The 23,333-nt window shown below is 36.1% G+C and overlaps 2 protein-coding genes across 2 annotated transcripts; one reads left to right on the top strand and one right to left on the bottom strand.

Annotated features, from left to right (window-relative positions):
- Positions 1-8,770: 8,770 nt before the first annotated feature.
- Positions 8,771-20,336, bottom strand: LOC137821332 (uncharacterized). The gene is made up of 5 exons (XM_068625882.1): positions 19,904-20,336; positions 9,830-9,946; positions 9,616-9,744; positions 9,427-9,530; positions 8,771-9,172 (listed from the first exon to the last, which is right to left on the bottom strand). Exons 2-5 carry the CDS (start codon positions 9,926-9,928, stop codon positions 9,142-9,144), a joined length of 363 nt encoding a protein of 120 aa, XP_068481983.1. The 5' UTR covers positions 9,929-9,946; positions 19,904-20,336; the 3' UTR covers positions 8,771-9,141.
- On the top strand, positions 20,297-22,654 carry LOC137821318 (uncharacterized). The gene is made up of 3 exons (XM_068625842.1): positions 20,297-21,226; positions 21,809-21,958; positions 22,265-22,654. Exons 1-3 carry the CDS (start codon positions 20,387-20,389, stop codon positions 22,337-22,339), a joined length of 1,065 nt encoding a protein of 354 aa, XP_068481943.1. The 5' UTR covers positions 20,297-20,386; the 3' UTR covers positions 22,340-22,654.
- The last annotated feature ends 679 nt before the right edge of the window (positions 22,655-23,333 follow it).

A 23,333-nucleotide genomic window follows, 5' to 3' on the forward strand; every position in this document is an offset into this window, starting at 1 on the left:
TTCATTTTGATTTAATTTTTTTTCAATAATATCAAAAAGAGTATGGAAAACATATAAAAATCATTTGAATACATATAAAATATAAATATCAAGTTTGGAAACTTTCTTGTCAAATCGTGCATCATCGTTTCTCATATGTATGCTTGATCATTATTTGTCATATGTATGACTTGATCATCGTCTGACTTATTAATGATGTTTTCATCATCTATCAGATGTAACACTTATTATCTTGGTCCATTGAATTCTTTTGTAGACAACGTCTAACGTTAGTATTGATGGCCAAGAGTAGGAGCCATTGTTTGGTGTTTCCAGCTAGTACTTGTTCATCTTGTTAACGCTTGTTACAGTAGTGTTTGACATTGTCTGATACTTTGTGTAACATTATCTTTCACTTTTTGTTGAGTTAATTGTCTAGTATATGTATTGATTACATCGTTTAACGTGTGTCAGTAACTTCTACATTGTATCATTATAGATTTATGTTATCATCAAAACATGCTTGGAGTCTTTTATCATGAGATCTTCTAAGACTCATTGAATCATTTTGAGTCTTAACAAAATGTTTTTATATGAAGTCCTTAAAGACTGTAGTGGATATTTTAATCAATTACATTATTGATTTAATCAATTAATATTACTTAAATCTATAAGTAGTTATGGAATGATATTTAATGTGTTAAAACAAGTTTTTAATAGATTGAAATTTCCCCAAGTCTTTAGAAGGGTCTTTATCAATCTATTTTAACCTATTGAAATAATGATTTAATTCATTATTTTTACTAGAAAGTGAAATCAACAAATTAAAACTAAAGTTTCAATACATTAAAACTAACAAGATAAATTCTATATCTTTCTTTTATAGATCTTTATAAACACGTTTTTTTTGAAGTCTACGAATTAAAAACACATTGCATTTGAGAGAGTTATTCTTCTAAGTCAAAATAGTGTTTTCTTGGAGCATTTTTTATGTGTTTTTTATATCAATATTTTTCGGTTAAGAGGATTTTCACTTGAGTTTTTTAGATTCAGTATGATCTTTCTATAATCATGTGATATTGTTCTTTTGTTTAGTTTTACTTTGTGGTGTTTGATCTTGACTATATAGGTTTGTTGTGGTTCTGTAAGAGAGTGTTACAGGGATTAAAGAACACTCTTGTAGGGTTCAAGAAATGTGTTCTTGGTATATCTTGCTCTTGTAAACAATTGTTACAGTGTTAAGCTTGACTTGTTTAGCTGAGTGTCTGGATGTAATTCTTGTTTAATAGTGAACCAGTATAAAAATTATTGTGTAATCTTCTTTTCCTATTTCTTTATTTCTAAGTTTGAATGTAAATTGTTCTTGTTGCAACTGAGTTTTTTAATCTATTAAATTTTGTATCAAATTCACTTTAATCAATTAATTCTATAACTGATTCAATCTCATTCTTCTTAAGTTCTAAAAAATGTTTTAAAAGTTCAATTCACCCCCTCTTAAACTCAATATGTTTTTCTAAACGAACAAACATTTCCCACAATATAAAAAAACATACAAATATGCACGTAGTACCACATTAAATTAAGATTATGCGTGTATCGTTTGATCATATCAATTTTTATCATATGTAAAAACAAAAGTACACAATACTATATTGTTTAACAAACGAAACACTTGTACCTTACATGATTTGTTGTTAAACAAAGACTACCATCTTACCAACAAAACATGATCATATTTTTCCTAACAAGAACATCTCAAGAGTCACAACGAGTAATTTGCAATGACACTATCTTCCAAGATCTCAATAAATAAAAGTAACATTTGGAAGAAGAAATAACCTTTGCTAAAAATTAATCTAACAACAATACAGAAATAAAAAAGTTCTTTAAGTAAAAAAGATTGCAATCTAACCTAATTGATAACACACTTCAAAGTTTATCAACAATGTAAAAGAGTGAATCTAAACATCATATTTATCTATGCTAACTTTCTTGTAGTTATATTTTGATCACTTTCTCTTATAATTAAGTGTTTTTAACTTGATTTAAAATTTTATTTTAAAGCATTACTTCTATGGATTATTTTGAAAAAAATTAATACATAATTTAACTCTTTTTATAATATTTGACTTTTTTTTTCTTCATAAATGATATTGTAGATGCAGAAAATAAAGAAAATTTTAAGTGGTTTACATGAAAATAATAGAAATAGTAGATTTGAATATATGTAACAACAAATTGACTAAAACATAAATAATTAATTTACCCAATAGAAAAAATATTTAAAAACTAACGTGAAAAAATAAAATTAGGAACCCATAAGTCAAAGTCCCTTAGGTAGTTCAATTAAATAAAACGGAAAAATTTAAGTTAATGAACATTTTGAATTTTCCGATAAAAAATAAGAGTTATTAAGAAACAATTTTGTAACATTGCCACGTAATAGGAAGTGACATCATCATCATGTCTAGAAGAACTGAAACACTGTGGCATCATAAACACCATCATCATCACCAAGTTTCTCAAGAAAAAAAAATTCAAAAAGAGTCCCGATTTTTGGACAACCCTAAATTTGTTGCTCCACCATACAACTGCCAACGTGGCACAAGAAAATATTATTTTATTTGAATTGTGGGGTTCAGGCAAAATCTGAAATTGAGTGTTTAGGGTGCAGTAGAATGTGAAATTAGGTTTTTAGAAAGGGGTTGAATTAGGTTTCTTCTCCACGAACTCGTCTTCTCCACCACATCGTCTTCTCCACCAACATCGCCTTCTTTGCAAGGTATTTGTTTGGAGTTCTCTGCAACCTTTATGTGCAACGACGTTCATGGTCATCGTAGGTGCATCTATTTTCAGGGTGGTTTGGCGGTGGTGTCGTCTTCGACATCCTCCTTTGACGGTGGTTGGGTGGCGGTGTCGTCTTGGACATCCTATTTTCATGGTGGTTGGGTGGCGTTCTCCTCTTGGACATCCTGTTTTCAAAGGTAATACATTTATTTTTTTCATTTGTTTATTAAGTGAAACCTTGATGTTGTGTGATTTTTGTTGTTGGGCCATTCTTGTTATTTGTCCTGTGGTGATGCTTGTATGAGCCAAAGCTGATTTTTCACACAGACTGTTAAGATAAATGTATATTTGCATTTGATGTTGGGTTTACTTTGTGGGTCTTTGTGGGTCTGTATTTCACTATTATTGTAGTTTGATTTCATAGTAGCATGTTAGGGTACACAAAGAAAAGGGATTGGTGGAGCAACTCATTTAGAGTTGTCCAAAAATCGAGACCCATTTTTGTGGAGTATGACTTGATGTTTTGTGGAAAATATTGTTGTTGGAAATATGTGTGTTGGTATATAATTAGTGCAGAGTGTTTGTTTAGAATGTTAGGTTGATGATGTACCAAAATTTTTAAGGAAATTTTGTAATGTTGACGTGGATAAGAAAGTTAAAAAGAGAGTGTTAGTGTTTGTGGTAGTGTTAGTGTTGATGTTGGTTGGGGAGGGACACTAGGTGGGGAGAAAGTGGGTTAAATCAGTTTTTTATATAGGCCATCAAAGTATGATAGTGTCAAGTAACCACAATGTTCACTGAATTTAGAGGGTTGTAGTGTGTGGTGACCCTAGTAGGAGTATGTGGTGACCCACATGAGACTTCCTGCACAGACTTAACAAGGGAAGTTTTTCTTGAAATGTGAATTGTGTTCGTGTTGGTTAGGGAGTGACAGGAGGTGGGGAGAAAGTGGATTAAATGAGTTATTTAGAGGCTCTGAGAGTAGGACCCTGTGAATTAATCCCAAAATTTAGTAAAGTTAGAGACTGATAGTATGTGGTGACCCTTTAGGGAATATGTGGTGACCCACTTCTTACTTCCTGCACAAACCCAGTGAAACTTGTTATGGAAATATGAAGTGAATGTTCATGTTTGTTGGGATGGGCATGATGTGGGGAGAAAGTGTGTTAGATCAAGACTTTAGAGGGCATGAGTGTAAGGCAGTGGCAAGTGAGCAGAAATCAAGTCAACTTAGACGGTTGCAGTATGTGGTGATCCACATTACAGTTCCTGCACAAACCTAACAGGGGAACTTTTTCTTGAAATCTCAATTGTGTTCGTGTTGGTTAGGGAGGGACACGAGGTGGGGAGAAAGTGGATTAAATGAGTTATTTAGAGGGTTTAAGGTTTAGGGTTTAGGGTTTAGAGGGTGTGAGAGTAGGACCCTGTGAATTAACCCCAAAATTTAGTAAAGTTAGAGACTGACAGTATGTGGTGACCCTTCAGGGAATATGTGGTGACCCACCTCTTACTTCCTGCACAAACCCAGTGAAACTTGTTATGGAAATATGAAGTGAGTGTTCATGTTTGTTGGGATGAGCATGATGTGGGGAAACTTTTTCTGAAAATGGGAAGTGAGTGTTCATGTTGGTTATAGTGGGGCATGAGCTGGGGACAAAGTAGTTTAATTGAAGTGTTTAGAGGCCATGAGTGTAGAGTAGTGTGAAGTGGGCACAAAATTCACTTAACTAAGAGAATATAATGAAATGGTGACCCTATAGGGAATATGTGGTGATCCACACTTTAGTTCCTGCACATACCCAGGGAAACTTTTTCTGGAAATGGGAAGTGAGTGTTCGTGTTGGTTGTAATGGGGTATGAGCTGGGGACAAAGCGGTTTAATTGAGGTATTTAGAGGCCATGAGTTTAGAGCACTATGAAGTGGGCACAAAATTCACTCAACTAAGAATATCATCAAATGGTGACCCTATAGGGAATATGTGGTGACCCACATTACACTTTGTGCACAACCCCAGTGAAAATTTTTCCTAGATATGGGAAGTGAGTGTCCGTGTTGGTGAAGGGTGGGCCATGAGGTGGAGAGAAAGTGGGTTAAATGGGTTCTTTAGAACCCATGAGTGTAGGAAAGTGCAAACTAACCACAAAATTCACTCAACTTAGACAGTTGTAGAATGTGGTGACCCTAGAGGGAATATGTGGTGACCCACATTATAGTTCTATGACAGAGGCAGGGTAATTTCATCTTAAAATGTTAGGTTTTTTGTGTTATTAGTTAGTGTGGGGTGGGGAATAATGTAAGGTTTTTGCCCTTCATATGTTCCTTGTGTTGACCCAAAGTCAGTTTATTGCAAAAGCACATTTACAGAATACATTAACTATGGATTATTTGATTTTTTAAAAATTGATGTTCTTTGATTATTGTTTGGTTTTGAATAACGTATTCAATGTTGCTTTTTTTTTATGTTTTGTAGGATATAATGACAAGTGAAGAAAGTAGTCATGCAAAATCTTTTGTGGATGATAAAGTTTGATTTCAAATATGCTTAATTTTGTTGGGCATATGATGACTTCACATTCTTAGTAAAGTGTACACACTTTTATAAATGCAGGTCTTTAGGCATTATTGCAGGCCTAAATTTTTGGGAAGTTTGAACAAAACCTTAAGTGATAAAGAAAAGTTTATTATTCAGTCAACCCCCTTTGGTTGGCTAATTGTGTTGGATGGGAACCTGAAATTGAGTCGCTGCCTTTTAAGGGAGTTATGTACTAGGTGGGTGGAGAGAAGTCATGGTTTTGTAGTCAGCTCTAGAGCTGTCTCATTTACTTTGTTAGATGTTTGTTTAGGTATAGGTCTTAGAGTTGTGGGAGACAAATTTGACTTACAAAAAACAATTGTAAGAGTATGAGTTTTTTTCAAAAGTAGTCATGTATCTATCAAAATGATTTATGATGAAATTGTTAAACGTCGCAACGAATGTTCCATACATGACTTTTGCAGGCTGTATATCTTGTTACGAATGTCAGAGTTTTTATTTCCAAGTAGAATGGGTTTAGTTTCTGGTGGGTTGTTTAGGGTTGTGGATGATCTAGGCGAATTGGGTAGGTTTAATTGGGGAGGTTTAGTTTATGACTTTTTGGTTCAGAGTTTGTGTTCAACTTCAATGTGTATAAGGAGGAAAACTAATGCTACATATATCCATGTTCGTGGTTGTGTGTACTTGATGCAGGTAATTTAAAATATTTACTTCGTATGTGTTTTGACTTCCCATACAAATTGTGGTTACTGGCATTAATTTGACATTAATTGTGTAGATATGGGCTCTTGAACATTTGTTCTTTTATAAGCGACAAATGCCGAGGATTGGAAATAGATATCCTTGTATCACACATTGGATGGATGTTAGGCTGGGTGACATTGAAATTGCATCTGGACTGCAACAGAATGTGGTGTGTAGAGTACATTAAATTTTTTTATTTAATGTACAATACTTAGTTTTATTTATTTATTTATTTATTTATGTTGGTATTTGTTGTCTGCCTGAACAGGTTATTGTGGACTTATCTGCGTCCAATGAAGAGTTGCAAAAAGAATTCTTTGTACAAGCATTTGAGATAGTTCGACGTGGATTTACAAGTGACATGTAAAAAAAAAAAGGACTATGGTAAAATGAAGGTGAAAGTAGTTGATATGCTTCGCCAAGCAAAGGAACAACAAGTTGTCATCAGCAATTTGGAGAAGGAGTTGAAAGAGTTACAAGAATTTGTAAGTGCACGTGCAAAATCTTTTGTGCGTGATAGTCCTTCTGTAGATGATGACGAACATCTGCAGATGTCTTGCATTGATGATAAAGACGAACTCGATGAGCAAGGCATACTTGAACGGCAAGGCTTACCAGAAGAGCAAGGTCTGCCCGATGAGCAAGGCTTACCCGAAGAGCAACATGTACCTGAACAACAAGACGTACTCGAAGACCAAGATGTACCCCAAGAGCAAGACGTACCCGAAGACCAAGATGGGGGAGAAGAAAAAAGTAACATATTCACCCGAGTGAAGCATAGAGCAAGGAAACGTGTGAAGTCGGTTGTGATGAAATCACCATTGACTAGGTATGGAAGGGGAAAAAATGATTTTGTTAGTCATAATTGAAAGGGATCGTACATGACGAGTTTAGTACTTAAGTATGTTTATTACGAAGTAGTTGTTAGAAATGATACATGTTTATTTCATTGGGTGTAATGTGGTTAGAGAATTTAAGACATGTATTTAGCAACTGCGTTGTAATTTTAGTAACTCTAATTTGGTTGGACTTTTTGAAGTTTTATTTAATTTTAATTGTCTTCCATTTATGTGATTGAAGTGAACATATTTTTTAAATTTGAATGTATGGCAGTGTTAACACACATAAACTAAGTTCATAGAAGCTAAGAAGGACGAGTAACCAAAAAATTCACTTAACACATGTAATAAGCATTGTTCAAACATGTGCTTATAAATTATAAATACAATTTTGTATCCTCAACTATACAATAATAGTCTTCATTGTGCATGTAGCCATGTTTGTAAGATGTGGAAGTTTAAACCATCCTTGAACGTCGGATTCTATCTTCCTTCATCTTATTCAATAACTCCAATTGCTTTGCATCTGAATATATTTTGGATATTGAAATGTGAATTAGAATATTGGATATAGGACATTTTTTTTAAGTATAGACAATTTTTGAAACTGTACCTAGAGTCGGTGGATCGCGTATTACTGGATGAGAACAACGAACTTCCTCATCAGATGGTGGACATATGTCAAATTTGAAAGCCTATAGGCATGAATCAGATGGTGTACATGTGTTAAATTTTAAAACCTATAGGCATGAATATTGTAACAAAAGGCACAATTGTTTGTACTATAGTTATAATGAAAGCCACATACCTTAACAATGTTGTTTATGGTTATATTAAGGTAGAAAGCCATTTTAGCTTGTACGAAAATTTTTGGATTGAGCGAAAACGGGGCAGTGCTGAAGGGGTCCATTTTAGCTTGCACGAAAATAATTTGGATTGATCGAAAATAGGGCAGTGCTGAAGGGGTTCATTTTAGTTTGCACGAAATTTTTTTGGATTGAGCCAAAACGGGGCAGTGCTAAAGGGGTCCATTTTAGCTTGCGCGAAAATAATCTGGATTGAGCGAAAATAGGGCAGTGCTGAAGGGGACCATTTTAGCTTACACAATTTTTTTTGGATTGAGTGAAAATAGTCCAGTGCTGAAGGGGTCCATTTTAGCTTACACGAAATATTTTGGATTGAGCGAAAATAGGTCAGTGCTGAAGGGGCCCATTTTAGCTTGCACGAAAATTTTTGGATTGAGCGAAAACGGGGCAGTGCTGAAGGGGTCCATTTTAGCTTGCACGAAATTTTTTGGTTTAAGCGAAAATAGTCCAATGCTGAAGGAGTCCATTTTAGCTTGCACGAAAATTTTTGGATTGAGCGAAAACGAGCAGTGGTTAAGGGGTCCATTTTAGCTTGCGCAAAAATAATTTGGATTGAGCGAAAATAGGACAGTGCTAAAGGGGTCCATTTTAGCTTGCACGAAATTTTTTGGATTGAGCGAAAATAGTTCAGTGATGAAGGGGTCCATTTTAGCTTACACGAAATTTTTTTGGATTGAGCGAAAATAGGCCAGTGCTGAAGGGGGGTCCATTTGAGCTTGCACGAAAATTTTTGGATGGAATGTTGCTTAAGCATAGTATCATGAAATTTTGTCTTCCTCGCTTTGATCGTAGTTGTTTATGATTTACCCAAAGACTTGGTAAAAAGGTTGCCAAATTTTGAACTTTAACTTAATATTGTTAACTTTAAACTTATTTTAGTGTAGCAAAATGGACAAATGTAAATATTTATAACTTTTTTTTGATTGAGTCCAACGAACTAAGAACGAAGTCATACTTAACCACGAACGACCGTTAAATTAACCTTGCACAGTATGTGACACCTGCTAATGGATCCTTTGGGTTTGAATACAAATAAAATCATTTCTGGAAAAACTTGTCATCATAATTACAAATGATGGAAACTAATTTTAAGTGTAATTAGAAGGTTTGTTGCATCATATGGTACAACAATATTCGTCTTCAATTCTTAGCATTAAAAAGTTCACACATTGTTCAACTCAATGGAAGTGTATGTAATCCATTATGTTTCTACAGTTATGAATGCTCCTAGGATACACTAAAACATGTAATGAATAACTACACAATTGCAGAACATGCAGATTCACATGCAACGCACTCTCAACCACCATCATTCTGAAGTTCCACGAAAGTTGAACTCCCTCAACAAATTTTCTCGTTTTGCATTACGTGCATCAAGGACCCAATTACAAATCATTTCCTGACGGAATGCTTGAAGCTCGTCCTGAAATTAATTTTGAAAATCAATTTTCAGTGCAGAATAAAACTTATAACTTGTACTCTACTAGTGAAGGGAACAAATACATATGTTGTTGTATTCATGCATCGTCTTCCCGTCATAGTCAATCATACCATTCCACGGCTCAATATATTTCAAAACCAATACTCCACAATCATAACTACATACAAGAAAGCACATAAAAATATTTACATATGAATATGCATAAAAATAACAAAAGTTTTCATTTCAATACTAACCCGTTTGGCTGTATAGGAAATTTTTTATTGACTACTTTGATGGGGGGACTATTCACTCCACTGAACTTGTCAAGAATTTTGTACACATGGTCAACTTGCACAGCCTGCACCGTACAATACAAGAAATCAGAAATCAAATACCAAATTCATCGCTTCATTCTTTACTAAACATCATCTTTTACTCTTTACCATGGCTTTATCAATTTTGTTGCATTTTCCCCTTCTATGGCCGAGGGGGTCCAAGACATGCAATTCCCTACTATGAAAATTAAACGCGTAGACCCACCAATGATCATTGTGCACCGTTGGGATGAATACCTAAAAGTGAATAATGTAACTTAATTAAACACATAAAAAATTATGCTCCAAAATCATTATAGAAAATTATATAATACAAACTTACAAAATTGCAATATGATAGTGATTCAAATGGAATCAAATCTTTTGCAAACGAACAGTAATCCTTCGTGTCCCACTCTTTCTTTTCCAAAGTTGTTTTCATTTCTTCAATAACACGATCCTTTATGCAACAAAAAATGTAGTGTTATTAATAGAAAGTATACATATGAAAACAAAAACTTAAATTCCACAATCCACTCACAGCAAAAAAAGGGTTAAATGAAAAACGTTAGACCCTTCCATTCTTTTGAAGTTGATCAACCATGAACAACCCCGTTGCAAAGAACATCACCTAAAAACAGATTCCCACGAATTAAGTTTTCACTGGGTGTGTACAAGAAGTCTAATGCGGGTCACCACATGTTCGTACTGGGGTCACCACATACTGCAATCCTCTAAGTTGAGTGAATTTATGATCACTGGACACTGCCCTACACTCATGGACTCTCAAAACCTGATATAACACACTTTCTGCCCACATCATGCCCAACTCAACCAACACTAACATGCTCTTCACATTTACATAATAAGTTTGCGCAGGGACTGTGCATGAACTATAATGTGGTCACCACATATTCTTACTAAGGTCATCACATACAACAATGCCCTAAGTTGAGTGAATTTGTGATCATTCGACACTGCCTTACACTCATGGACTCTAAAATAAGATCTAACGCATTTTCTGCCAACATCATGCCCACCCAAACCAACACCAACATGCACTTCACATTTCCAGAATAAGTTTGCAAAGGGACTGTGCAGGAAGTCTAATGTGGTCACCACATATTCCTACTAGGGTCACCACATACAACAAACCTCTAAATTGAGTGAATTTGTGATCACTGGACACTGCCCTACACTCATGCTGGATACTGTGATTTCGGTATATAGATGAATAACAACAGCTCAATAGAAAGGATATGGTGCAAACTATGTTTCTTCATATTTATTAGGTTTATTGAATGGATATCCAACTATATATAACCAGGGCCAAAATCACAGGAAAAAAAGTATTGTTGGAAATCATTAACCGTAAAATTGGAAACAAAAAGATCTTATTGTAATATGACATTTTACCCCATAGTCATGTTTGGTTGCATTCTGCTGTCCTGCTTCACAGAAATAACATGTTTTATACATATAGATATGCAAAGTCACACATTCATATTTTTACAATCATGCTATACAAAATTAAGATCATCTCATGGTAATTTCTTAAATATAGATTACAAATTCAGATTCTCATTCCCTTTTGTCAACCACACTTTGTTTTTGAGCATTTTATAACAGTGATTGGTTAAAAAGTATTTGTTGCTTAGAACAGTCTATGTCACATCTAGGTAACAAACAATTACAATGACACTGGACTCAAGCTTCAAAGCTTAATGTAATGTTTATTTTGCATCAGGGTATTGACAGCATGGCGCTAGCTTCCACAGATTTTGGAGTTGCAATCGCTTAATGACTTGGGTTTTTCTGAAACATATGTGAGATGTTTGCAGGTATGGTATTAAATTCTACCTGAAAGTGTATGTCAAATGTTGAGTACTATAAAGAAAACCTTTGATTTGCTATGCTTTGTATTTTCTCAACCAATATATTACATGCTACAATGCTTGACAAATTTCGGAGGTTGTCAACAGCATGAAAGACCTAATACATATTTGTGCACAACACAGAGTTGGGGTAATAAGTAATTTGCGTGTAGTTTTTATGATGAGGTTACCCTATCGTGTTCTATTTTCAATTAATGTAGTTGTACGAAGCTGTTTTAATTTGGGCTTTTGGAATTATATTCTTACATTGGACATTGGCCGTGCCTGCAAAGTGTTTCAAACAATTATCCTATACTAACAACAGCCTCAAAGCTTAACAGGCAATAGATGCAGGAAATAGAGCACATGCCAAATGTTCATGGTCTTCCAACTTATACAATCACACTCAATAAGCTTATGGACTCTAAAAATCTTATCTAACGCACTTTCTGCCCACTTCATGCCCACCCCAACCACATATTCCTACTAAACCCTAAACCAACAATTACCAAACATGTTTGTTCAACGATTATACCATACAATTTATATGCTCTAACTTCGTCACTGATGGAGATCAAGCAAAAGAGGACATGGAGGTCAATCAACAAGATCAAGAAGAGGTAGAGGCACAAATGGAGGACACCCATGGAGGTCAAAGCCCACCTCAAAGGCTTACAAGAAGCATGTTCAAAGCTTTAGGAGCTAGGGGACATTTATTTTCTCTTTTTGTAATTTCTTTGGTTGAAGGTGCTTAGAGGGAAACATTAGAAACCTCTTTTGTTATAGCATCTTTTAGGCTTTAGTTAGGAGCTTTAGGAAGGGGGGTGTATTAGTAGATAGGTGTAGGAGTAGAATAGGAGGTGCCAAAGTGAAGGAAGAGGTCACACCTTCCTCATGCCTTGTAAATAGGCGCCGATTCTAGATTGTTTTAGGGGGGAAATTTGAAATTGTTTAGCTTGCATTTTCAGCACCTTAGGCTATAAATAGAGGTGCTTCCTTTGTAAATTTCAGATTTGAATTTTAGAGAAAAGAAACTATACTCAAATTTTGAGTGATCATTGGAGAGCTTTTGAGCCTTCTTCTCTAGTCTCATATTGAAGGATCCATGGTGTCCTCAAGTGGTGGCAGCACACTCATCTAGGAGCAACCATCCTTCTAGTGGCGTGATCATCCAACCATTCTTCCATCTTCATGAGCACTCTCTTCTCCTTCCTTTCTTCTTTTGTTATTTCCTTGTCTTAGCTTGTTTCCTTGTTGATTTTTGGTTCGGCAGTTTCAGCTTATTTTGTGTTGCTTCGGTTCTTTCATTATGCTTTGCTGTTCTTCATCTTTCTTCTTCATTTTCCAGCTTTTTGTTCGGTTCAATTTAATTTCCAGCATTCAAATTCAGTTTGCTTAGCTTTTGTGCCTTTTTGTTCGGTTCAATTTGACAATAATTGGATCTTCTATATGAGTTTGTGTTTTGGCACTAGTTTTGGTGAGTTCTTGTTCATAGAACCTTGATCCATTTCTATGAAAAAGTGCCTAGCTCTTAACCAACTCAAGATGATTCCTAAGAATGTCAAGAATCATTCTAATTGTGCTAGTGGAATCACATCATGTGGTATCATGAGTTTAGGTGTGTTCTTGTTTAATTGTTGAGTTGTGTAGCACTTTATTTTCAAGAGCTCTTTTAATTTCTTGCAATTTAAGTTTCTGTTTTAGGCTTATTTTGAGTTTACTTGCTGTTTTAATTCTTTTGCCTATCATATGTTTGAGTATTTTCCTTTTTGAATCATGTCAAGTTTTGTCTTAGTCATGTTATTCCATAATTGTCATTACTTCTAGTAGTACTTTTATTGTTTTTTATTGTTTCTTGCTTTATTGTCATATATTTTTCTGAATTGATATTGATCCTTTGTGCATTTTTCTTTTTAGAATTGAGTTCATACTTGTATTCTAGACCTATACAAGTTCCAATACATCATTTTCCATTATGTCTTTGCTAGTTCATAATTCTGTTTTTTATTCCTATTAGGATTCCTCTGTTTCTGAAAAAAAGTGCTTACTGTTTTTCCTTATTGCAATTGATTTACTCACTGGAAAATTCTGAAATTCTGGATTTGTGATATTCAAAGTGTTAGAAAATAGTAGAAAAAAGAATCATTCAAAAATTAAAAGTACACAAAAAATGATAAATAAAATAAAAAAAGTGTACAATTCTGCCGAAAAGAATACCGTAATCTGGCAGCGATTTTAAAAAATTTATCTCAATTAATTGGCTTACTTTTTTTAATTGATTCCAGTGCCATTATTGAGTTAACATCTTGAAGTTTCTGTGGTTTAAATTTCATAATCCAGTTCGCTCTACATCATTCCAGTTAAATCAGTGAATATCAAGCACAGTTTGCATTAAAAAAAATAAAATAAAATTTCCAGTAGCTAAATTTTTGTTTTCTTCATCTACTCTAGTGCTTTTCCTTAAGTTTTCTCTTGTGTGCCTACTTTCTCATTGAGTTCTTTATTTTCTTGATTGTCTTTCATTCTTTACTCTTTGAGTTTGTCTTACATATAGTTTTCCTTTTGCAATTACCTTTCCTTGCTTATACCTTTTCTTGTTTGTCTTTATTGTTTCATTGGTTTTGTGGTGGTTGCCTTTGAGATTGGTGTGCTTGCTTTGACATCTTTCATTTGAGGATCCTAAGGCCTAAGATCAGATTGGTGCAAGGACATTATTTCTTTGAGAGTGACCTATTTTTCTGCCTCAATTCACTTCGGCATTTTTGCTTCAAACACTCACTGTTTTTGCTAATTTTTGTTTCTTAACTTGTTTGCTGTTTTTGTGTGTTTGCTGTTTTTTATTTCCAAAATGGCTGGATTTTCAAGTGATGCATCATACAAGCAGAATTCTCCTTCCAAAGCTTCAATCCTTGGTGAATTACATGAAGCTCAAAGAACCATTAGACGCTTGGAGGAGAAATTGCAAAAGATGGAGGTGCAACAAGCTAGACCATCTCCTTCAATTCATGATGAGCATCATAGACCTTCAACAAGAGCTTCTTCCAATGATTTTGGCCGTGAAGATGAGCATAGGAGAAGGAGAACTCCACCCCAAGTCCATGGACAAAGACATCATCACCAAGGGGAAAGAACTCACTACGGCAATGGCTTCTATCATGATGCAAAGTCTAGGCTTCCTTCGGTCAAGCTTCCTTGTTTTAATGGCTCTAGTGGTCCTAATGTATATTTAGATTGGGAGGCTAAGTGTGAACAAATATTTGAAATCCATGAGATCCAAGATGAGCATAAGCTTAAGCTAGCCACCCTAGAGTTTAGTGATTATGCCATGAAATGGTGGCATGGAATTGTAAAGGGCATTATCTATCACAAGGGTCCTCCCGTGGACTCTTGGAACTCTTTAAAGGATCATATGCGCGCTAGGTTTGTGCCCCCACATTTTAGGAAAGACCTCATGTTGAGACTCCAACGGTTTCAACAAGGCACGCTAAATGTGGATGAATATTATAAGGAGCTTGAGACGCTTGTGCTTAAAATTGAATTAGAAGAAAGTGAGGAAGCTATGATTGCTAGGTTTGTGAGTGGTCTTAGGAAGGATATTCAAGACATTGTTGAGTTACAAGAGTATTCATCATTGGGCTCTTTAGTTCATCTTGCAATGAAGGTGGAAGCCCAACTTGCTAAGAAAAACTCTTTCAAAAATGCTTCCAATGATGGATACTACTCCAAGTCTTGGAGAAACAAAAATTCCTTTTCTAAACATCCTTCCAAAGATTCTTCTTTCAAACCCAAGGAAACTAAGCCATCTACTTCTAGACCTAAGTCTCCCACTAGAACATCCAATACTAAATGCTTTAAATGTATGGGTTATGGTCATATAGCTGCAAATTGTCCTTCCAAACGAAGTATGTACATGCATGAGGGCATTGTAGTTAGTGAGCATGATTCGGATTCTCCTAAGCATTCATTGCATTCTCATGCATCTAGTGAGGAAGAGAGCGAATGTCCACTTGAAGGGGACTTGTTAGTTGTGAGAAGACTTCTTGGACAAGTTTCACAACCTTTTGATGAAAGTCAAAGGGAAAATATTTTCCATACAAGATGTCTTATTCAAAACAACATTTGTTCCTTGATAATGGATGGGGGTAATTATGCAAATGTGGCTATTACAAGAGTAGTAGATAAGCTTGGATTGCCTACTATCTCTCATACAAAGCCCTACAAATTACAATGGCTTAGTGAAGTAGGAGAAATAATTGTCAATAAACAAGTCCTCATCCATTTCTCCATTGGAAAATACAAAGATGAGGTATTATGTGATGTTGTGCCCATGGAAGCCACTTATGTTCTTTTGGGAAGGCCTTGACAATTTGATAGAAAAGTTTTACATGATGGCTTTACCAACAAACTATCTTTTGAATTCCATGGTCTCAAGGTTACTTTAAAATCTCTCTCTCCAAGAGAAGTCCATGAGGACCAAGTTATCATGAAGAAAAAGAGGGAGAGTGAAAAAGATAAAAAAGATAAAAAAAGATAAGAGTTCTAAGCCTACACTCCTTGTGTCTAGGCGTGACATTGAAAGGGAAATAGTGGCTCATCATCCTCTTTTCTTAGCCATCCCTAGAACTCTTAGAGTAGAATCACTTGTTGATAGTCCTCATTGCGTGGAAAATTTGGTAGAAGAGTTCCAAGATGTGTTTCAAGATCCTCCAAATGGACTTCCACCTTTGAGAGGGATTGAGCACCAAATTGATTTGATACCGGGCTCTTCTTTACCAAACCGTCCAGCATATACGACCAATCCAAGTGAAACCAAGGAAATTCGCCAACAAGTTGAGGCTTTGATTGAGAAAGGGTGGGTGCAAGATAGCATGAGTCCTTGTGCTATGCCTATCATCTTAGTGCCAAAAAAGGATGGCACATGGCGAATGTGTTCGGATTGTAGGGCCATCAATAACATTACCATTAAGTATAGGCATCCCATCCCTGGACTAGATGATTTGTTGGATGAATTACATGGTTCAAAAATCTTTTCAAAGATTGATCTTAAAAGCGGCTACAATCAAATCCGTATCAAACCGGGTGATGAATGGAAGACGGCTTTTAAGACCAACTTTGGTTTATATGAGTGGTTAGTTATGCCTTTTGGTCTAACTAATGCACCAAGTACTTTCATGCGCCTCATGCATCATGTTCTTAGACCTTTCATTGGTAAGTTTGTTGTTGTTTACTTTGATGACATTCTCATTTATAGCTTATCTTTGAATGACCATAGATTGCATGTTAGGCAAGTTTTAGAAACCCTTAGGAAGGAACATTTGTATGCTAACCTTGCTAAATGTATGTTTGCTCTTGATCATATAGAATTCCTAGGGTTTGTTGTGAGTTGTAAAGGGGTCCATGTGGACAAAACAAAGGTGGTGGCCATTCAAAATTGGCCTACACCGAAATCTTTAAATGAGGTCCGAAGTTTTCATGGACTTGCTTCTTTCTATAGAAGATTTGTCCCAAACTTTGGTACCATTGCCGCACCACTCAATGACATAGTGAAAAAGGATGTGGTCTTTCATTGGGGAGAAGCACAACAAAATGCTTTTGACACTTTGAAAGAAAAATTGACTAATGCTCCCATCTTGGCCCTTCCTAATTTCACTAAGACATTTGAGATTGAGTGTGATGCTTCAAGCATAGGTATTGGGGCTGTTCTCCTTCAAGAGGGCCACCCCATAGCCTATTTTAGTGAGAAATTGAAGGGAAGTCATCTCAATTATTCCACCTATGATAAGGAATTATATGCACTTGTTAGGGCTTTGTTTACTTGGCAACACTATCTTTTTCCCAAAGAGTTTGTGATACATAGTGATCATGAATCTCTTAAATATTTGAAAAGCCAAAACAAACTTAACAAGAGGCATGCTAAGTGGGTGGAATTCATTGAGCAATTTCCTTATGTGATCAAACACAAGCAAGGCAAAGAAAATATTGTGGCGGATGCTCTTTCTAGAAGATACACTTTGCTAAATCTTTTAACCTCTCAATATCTTGGTTTTGATCACATTAAGGAACTTTATCATGATGACCTTGATTTTTCTCTCATCTATCAAGAGTGTCTTAAGGGAGGACACAAAGACTTTTTTATTCAAGATGGCTTTCTTTTTAAAGGAAAACGTCTTTGTGTTCCTCAATGCTCTATTAGATTATCTTTTGTTAGAGAAGCTCATGAGGGGGGTTTAATGGGACATTTTGGGGTTGCTAAAACTTTGGATGTGTTGCATGAACATTTCTTTTGGCCTCATATGCATAAACATGTTCATAGTTTGTGTGATAAATGCATAGCTTGCCGCAAAGCTAAGTCTAAAATGCATCCCCATGGTCTATATACTCCTCTTCCTATCCCTTCAATGCCTTGGGTAGATATATCTATGGATTTCATCTTAGGCTTACCCAAGACATCAAAGGGAAAGGACTCCATTTTTGTGGTAGTGGATCGTTTTTCAAAGATGGCTCACTTTATTCCTTGCCACAAAGTGGATGATGCATGCCACATTGCAAACCTCTTCTTCCAAGAAGTGGTTCGCCTACATGGGATTCCTAGGTCTATAGTGTCCGATAGAGATCCCAAGTTCTTGAGTCACTTTTGGAAGACCTTGTGGGGCAAGCTTGGGACTAAGCTTTTATTTTCTACCACTTGCCACCCACAAACTGATGGTCAAACCGAGGTGGTGAATAGAACTTTGGGACAACTATTGAGATGTTTTATTTCGGGGAATCCTAGAGTGTGGGAGAATTTACTACCCCATGTTGAGTTTGCATATAATCGTGTAGTAAATTCTACCACCTCACATTCTCCTTTTGAGGTGGTCTATGGGTTTAATCCCCTAACACCTCTTTATCTTCTTCCTATTCCCCTTCTTGAAGATGTCTTGTGCAAAGATGGGGATGAAAAGGCTAAACTTTGCATAAAGACATCAAGAAGAGAATTGAGAAGAAGGTTGGCAAGTATGCTGAACTTGCCAATAAGAGGAGAAAAGCATTGTTGTTTGATGAGGGCGATTGGGTTTGGCTTCACTTGAGGAAGGATCGCTTTCCTACTCAAAGGAAGTCCAAACTAATGCCTCGAGGGGATGGACCTTTCCAAATCCTCAAGAGGATTAATGACAATGCTTATGAGTTAGATATGCCTGATACATTCTTAGGTAGTCATACTTTTAATGTCAGCGATCTAACTCCTTTTTCTGTAGGTCTCCAGAATTCGTGGTCGAATTCTCTCCAACTCGGGGAGTATGATGGAGATCAAGCTCAAGAGGACATGGAGGCCAATCAACAAGATCAAGAAGAGGTAGAGGCACAAATGGAGGACGCCCATGGAGGTCAAAGCCCACCTCAAAGGCTTACAAGAAGCATGTTCAAAGCTTTAGGAGCTAGGGGACATTTATTTTCTCTTTTTGTAATTTCTTTGGTTGAAGGTGCTTAGAGGGAAACATTAGAAACCTCTTTTGTTATAGCATCTTTTAGGCTTTAGTTAGGAGCTTTAGGAAGGGGGGTGTATTAGTAGATAGGTGTAGGAGTAGAATAGGAGGTGCCAAAGTGAAGGAAGAGGTCACACCTTCCTCATGCCTTGTAAATAGGCGCCGGTTCTAGATTGTTTTAGGGGGGAAATTTGAAATTGTTTAGCTTGCATTTTCAGCACCTTAGGCTATAAATAGAGGTGCTTCCTTTGTAAATTTCAGATTTGAATTTTAGAGAAAAGAAACTATACTCAAATTTTGAGTGATCATTGGAGAGCTTTTGAGCCTTCTTCTCTAGTCTCATCTTGAAGGATCCATGGTGCCCTCAAGTGGTGGCAGCACACTCATCTAGGAGCAACCATCCTTCTAGTGGCGTGATCATCCAACCATTCTTCCATCTTCATGAGCACTCTCTTCTCCTTCCTTTCTTCTTTTGTTATTTCCTTGTATTAGCTTGTTTCCTTGTTGATTTTTGGTTCGACAGTTTCAGCTTATTTTGTGTTGCTTCGGTTCTTTCATTATGCTTTGCTGTTCTTCATCTTTCTTCTTCATTTTCCAGCTTTTTGTTCGGTTCAATTTAATTTCCAGCATTCAAATTCAGTTTGCTTAGCTTTTGTGCCTTTTTGTTCGGTTCAATTTGACAATAATTGGATCTTCTATATGAGTTTGTGTTTTGGCACTAGTTTTGGTGAGTTCTTGTTCATAGAACCTTGATCCATTTTTATGATAAAGTGCTTATCTCTTAACCAACTCAAGATGATTCCTAAGAATGTCAAGAATCATTCTAATTGTGCTAGTGGAATCACATCAATCACTGTGAAAAAAATTATCAATTTTATATCAATGTGTCTAGTAATAACAACAATACCAACAGTTCAACATTCAAGGAAGAAAAGCTTCAAACTTCCTTCAACACGAAACTCAAACTAAAATTGAATCAAAATAGGCTCTACAACAACATCAAAATCACACAACATCATCAAAATCACACAACAACAATGTTTCACTTCATAATCCATTGAATAAAAAATATATTACCTTTATCACCTAACCACCGTGAAAAGAGATGGAGGGCGTCAACCGAGCAAACACTGGCCGACGACGACGATGAAGAACAAGACCATGGAACCACGACACAGGAAACCAATACAACAACAAACTGCAAGAGGGAACGGTGCACTGGAGAACCACGAGACCTTTGCGAAGAAGAAATTCAAAGAGGGAACGGTGCACTGGTGAACCACGAGACCAAATGAAGAAGAAATTGAAAGAGGGAGAGTTCAGCCACCAAAAGAAAAAGAAATTGAAAGAGGGAGAGTTTCGTAACCCTAATGAAAATTTAAACCAAATATTAAACCTTTTCAAAAAAAATTGTGGGTCCCGCAACAACAATAATTTAATATTTGTTTTCTTCCACCTGGACACACTGGAGCTTGTAGCAATGAGATAAGCGATTGTTCAACCAACATTTTTCTTTCAAAAATTCTGAATCCGCAAATAGTTCCAAACCAAAAGAACACGATGAATCCTTATTACGACGTAGAGAGGCTAAGAGACGAAGTGATCTACCTCCACTCTCTCTGGCACCAAGGTCCTCCACAAACCACCACCACCGCCACCACCACCACCACTCACCTTCCCCAACCCCAACACACGTGCCACGTTCTCCGTCGTCACTATCTTGCACCTGGCCGCACCATATCATCCCTCCGGGTCCCATCCACCTCCTTCAAGAAGAAGAAGAAGAAGAAGCAAAAGCGTCGTGATAGGGAGAACTCCGCACGACCCGACCTGGAATGGCCGTGTCCTGTTCAACACGACCCGGTTCCATCCGTCGGTTGGGCCAAGCAAAAGATCGATCCTGCCCCTCCCTCTGCTGTGTCTCGGCAAGAAAAGGAGAGGCTTGCGGCAGTGCAAATGCAGAAGAAAGCGTGCAAAGCTCTGAAGGAGTTTCTTTCTAACCGTGGTGATGGTGATGATGGTGATGGTGATGGTGACGGTGATGATGATGGTGATGACGATGACGATGGGGAATGGGAAGAGATTCAGGAGTTCTTTGTGGGATTGTTCTTGGAGGACGATGAACTCAGAGGCTACTACCAGAGGTGTTTCGAAAGTGGAGAGTTTTGCTGCTTGGTGTGTGGGGCAATTGGGAAGAAGAATCAAGGGAAGAGGTTTAAGGAATGTCTTGCGCTTCTTCAGCATTCCATGTCGATTTTGAGGACGTTGAAGAGAAGGGTGCACAGGGGCTTTGGTATGGCCCTGTGTAAGGTTTTGGGTTGGGATGCTGATCGGCTTCCTACAATTGTGATGAAAGGGAAGCCTCTTGGGCTGGAGATGATGACGCCTGCTGAGGCAGAGGTAATAGTTTGGTCAAGATTTTGTTTAGGGCAAAACATAGAAGCAGTTTTGAAGGTGTTTTCTTCATTGATGTTGTGTTCTCCCAAGACCTATCAGTGTTTTAGTCAAGATTTTGTAGTGAATTTGGGGTGTTTTATTTAGGACTAAACGTATAGAGTTTTAATCAAGATTTGAGATGAATTTGGGGTGTTTTTGATGATGTTCTATGAATAGAGTTTTTGTGAAGTTTGAGGTGAATTTGGAGTGTTTTTTTTGACAAAGCTTAGATGTACTTATTAAGGTGTTTTACTGTTGATTTGATAACTTATGTTGAGATTTAATGCAGACCTTTGTTATAAGGATAACTAAAGTGAAACAATTATATGATTTTGTTGAATTAGGATCCCTTTTTGTTTGTTTTGTCCTAATGAGAGAGAGCAACAAAACAATTATATCATGACATGGCATTATTTGTGGGTTTAATTAATTTTCCTTTTTGTATCTTCTCTGTTAACTTCACACTGTCATGTTATTTACCAACATGAGAGAATTCTCAAATTCATGACTTTTTAATTGGGTTGGTGTGGAGTTGCAACATTGCAGGGTGAGCCTAATTTGAATAATGCTGTTAATGATGGTGATGGAAAAGATGGTTCACAGGGCTACGAATCAGATGATAAAGCTGTGACTTTGGAGCATGGTGATGTTCGAGTTGAGGAGCCAACACAAGGGGTTGATCAGAGTACTGATAATGTTAGTTAATTTTAAGTATGAGCTTTTGTCTTTTCAAGGGAAAAAAGAAAAGGGATCAACACATTGTTTGTAAACTCTCTTTTGACTGTTCTGTTTTATGTGCAATGTTCTTCCAAGGAAAAGGGATCAGGATGAACATAAATTGGATAGTGGAGTGCATGCTGTCATTTGAGTATGCATGTTAAGAATTTAAATCTGCATCATATGAGAGTTCATGAAAAAACTACTGTCTACCATCAAGTCTACAAATTGTCAATAAACTAGTGAATAGAAATGGTTGAAGCTCGAAAGTGTTACATGATGCAGGTGGAACCTAAGGATAAAGTTGAAGATAATGGAAAGGATGGTGTCAGTAAATCAAGTGATAAAGCTGTATCCTAGAGGCTCTGTGATGAACAAGTTGAGGCTCATGTGCAAGGAGTTTGATCAGACTGTTTGTGAATAGTGAGGTTAAGGGTGTATAATCGGTTTTTACCTTTTGAGGAAACAAAAATGACAATTGAAAAGGTTTATCTCGGCAAGAAGACCAAATCAATTGTAATATAGTTGATAAAAGGTTTGTCGTATATATATGGACCAGAGATAATCAAGGTAGAAATATCGTTTAAAGTGAAGTAAGAATATGATGATTTTTTTGGTCCATGTAAGATATATAATAGATATAAGAAATATAAATCTCTTTTGTCTTTAGTTAAAGATGGTTTGTTCTTTTAAGTTTATTTTTTTTTATGGCAAAACCAAGTTAATATCTTATGGTTCTCTAGAACATCAAACTATCATAATCAATTTCTTGACTTACAATTAGTCCATTTTTACATTAAGATAGAACAATTCAAGTCAAATACTCAATTCCGTTCTAGACATTGACATACATTGTTGATTTGAAAAAGTTTTGAAAAGGAATGTGTTTCCCAACATCATTCAAATTCTAAATGCATGAATGGTGATTTCTCACATATCAAGTATTAAACATTCAATCAAATCATATGAATTGAATTCAAACAAGCGTTCATAAATAACAACTTAAGACATATTACATTTTTCTCAAATCTCAACAAGATAAATTTAGCTACTCATGATAAAACTTACACAAAAACTCATGTATGAGCAACTTGCAACAAAGTACATGGAGTCTTGAGTGTTGCTTGCCAACTCAGGTTATTCTCTTCTGCCTTGAATCCACCTACATTTGAACATGTTAATTATGAACTAGGACTTTTCTCTTTATATATTTTAGTAAGGAATTCCTTCATAGTTTTCATTCGCTCAAAGTCAATCTGTTAGTGAATTGGTTTTCTTCACCTTAAAGAAACCTATTTGGCTCAAAGACCATGCTAGACTTAGTGAAATCTTAGGTTTCTTAACCTTGAAGTAT

The sequence above is a fragment of the Phaseolus vulgaris genome, chromosome 11 (assembly GCF_000499845.2).
Source record: "Phaseolus vulgaris cultivar G19833 chromosome 11, P. vulgaris v2.0, whole genome shotgun sequence".
In the NCBI taxonomy this organism is placed as follows: domain Eukaryota; kingdom Viridiplantae; phylum Streptophyta; class Magnoliopsida; order Fabales; family Fabaceae; genus Phaseolus; species Phaseolus vulgaris.

Coding starts and splice junctions, on each gene's coding strand:
- LOC137821332 (XM_068625882.1), bottom strand. CDS start 9,928: ATGAAAACAACTTTGGAAAAGAAAGAGTGGGACACGAAGGATTACTGT. Junction 9,531..9,615: donor ACAAAATTGATAAAGCCATG/GTAAAGAGTAAA, acceptor TGTACGGTGCAG/GCTGTGCAAGTTGACCATGT. Junction 9,173..9,426: donor TTTCCTATACAGCCAAACGG/GTTAGTATTGAA, acceptor AATTAATTTCAG/GACGAGCTTCAAGCATTCCG.
- LOC137821318 (XM_068625842.1), top strand. CDS start 20,387: ATGAATCCTTATTACGACGTAGAGAGGCTAAGAGACGAAGTGATCTAC. Junction 21,227..21,808: donor TGACGCCTGCTGAGGCAGAG/GTAATAGTTTGG, acceptor GCAACATTGCAG/GGTGAGCCTAATTTGAATAA. Junction 21,959..22,264: donor TTGATCAGAGTACTGATAAT/GTTAGTTAATTT, acceptor TACATGATGCAG/GTGGAACCTAAGGATAAAGT.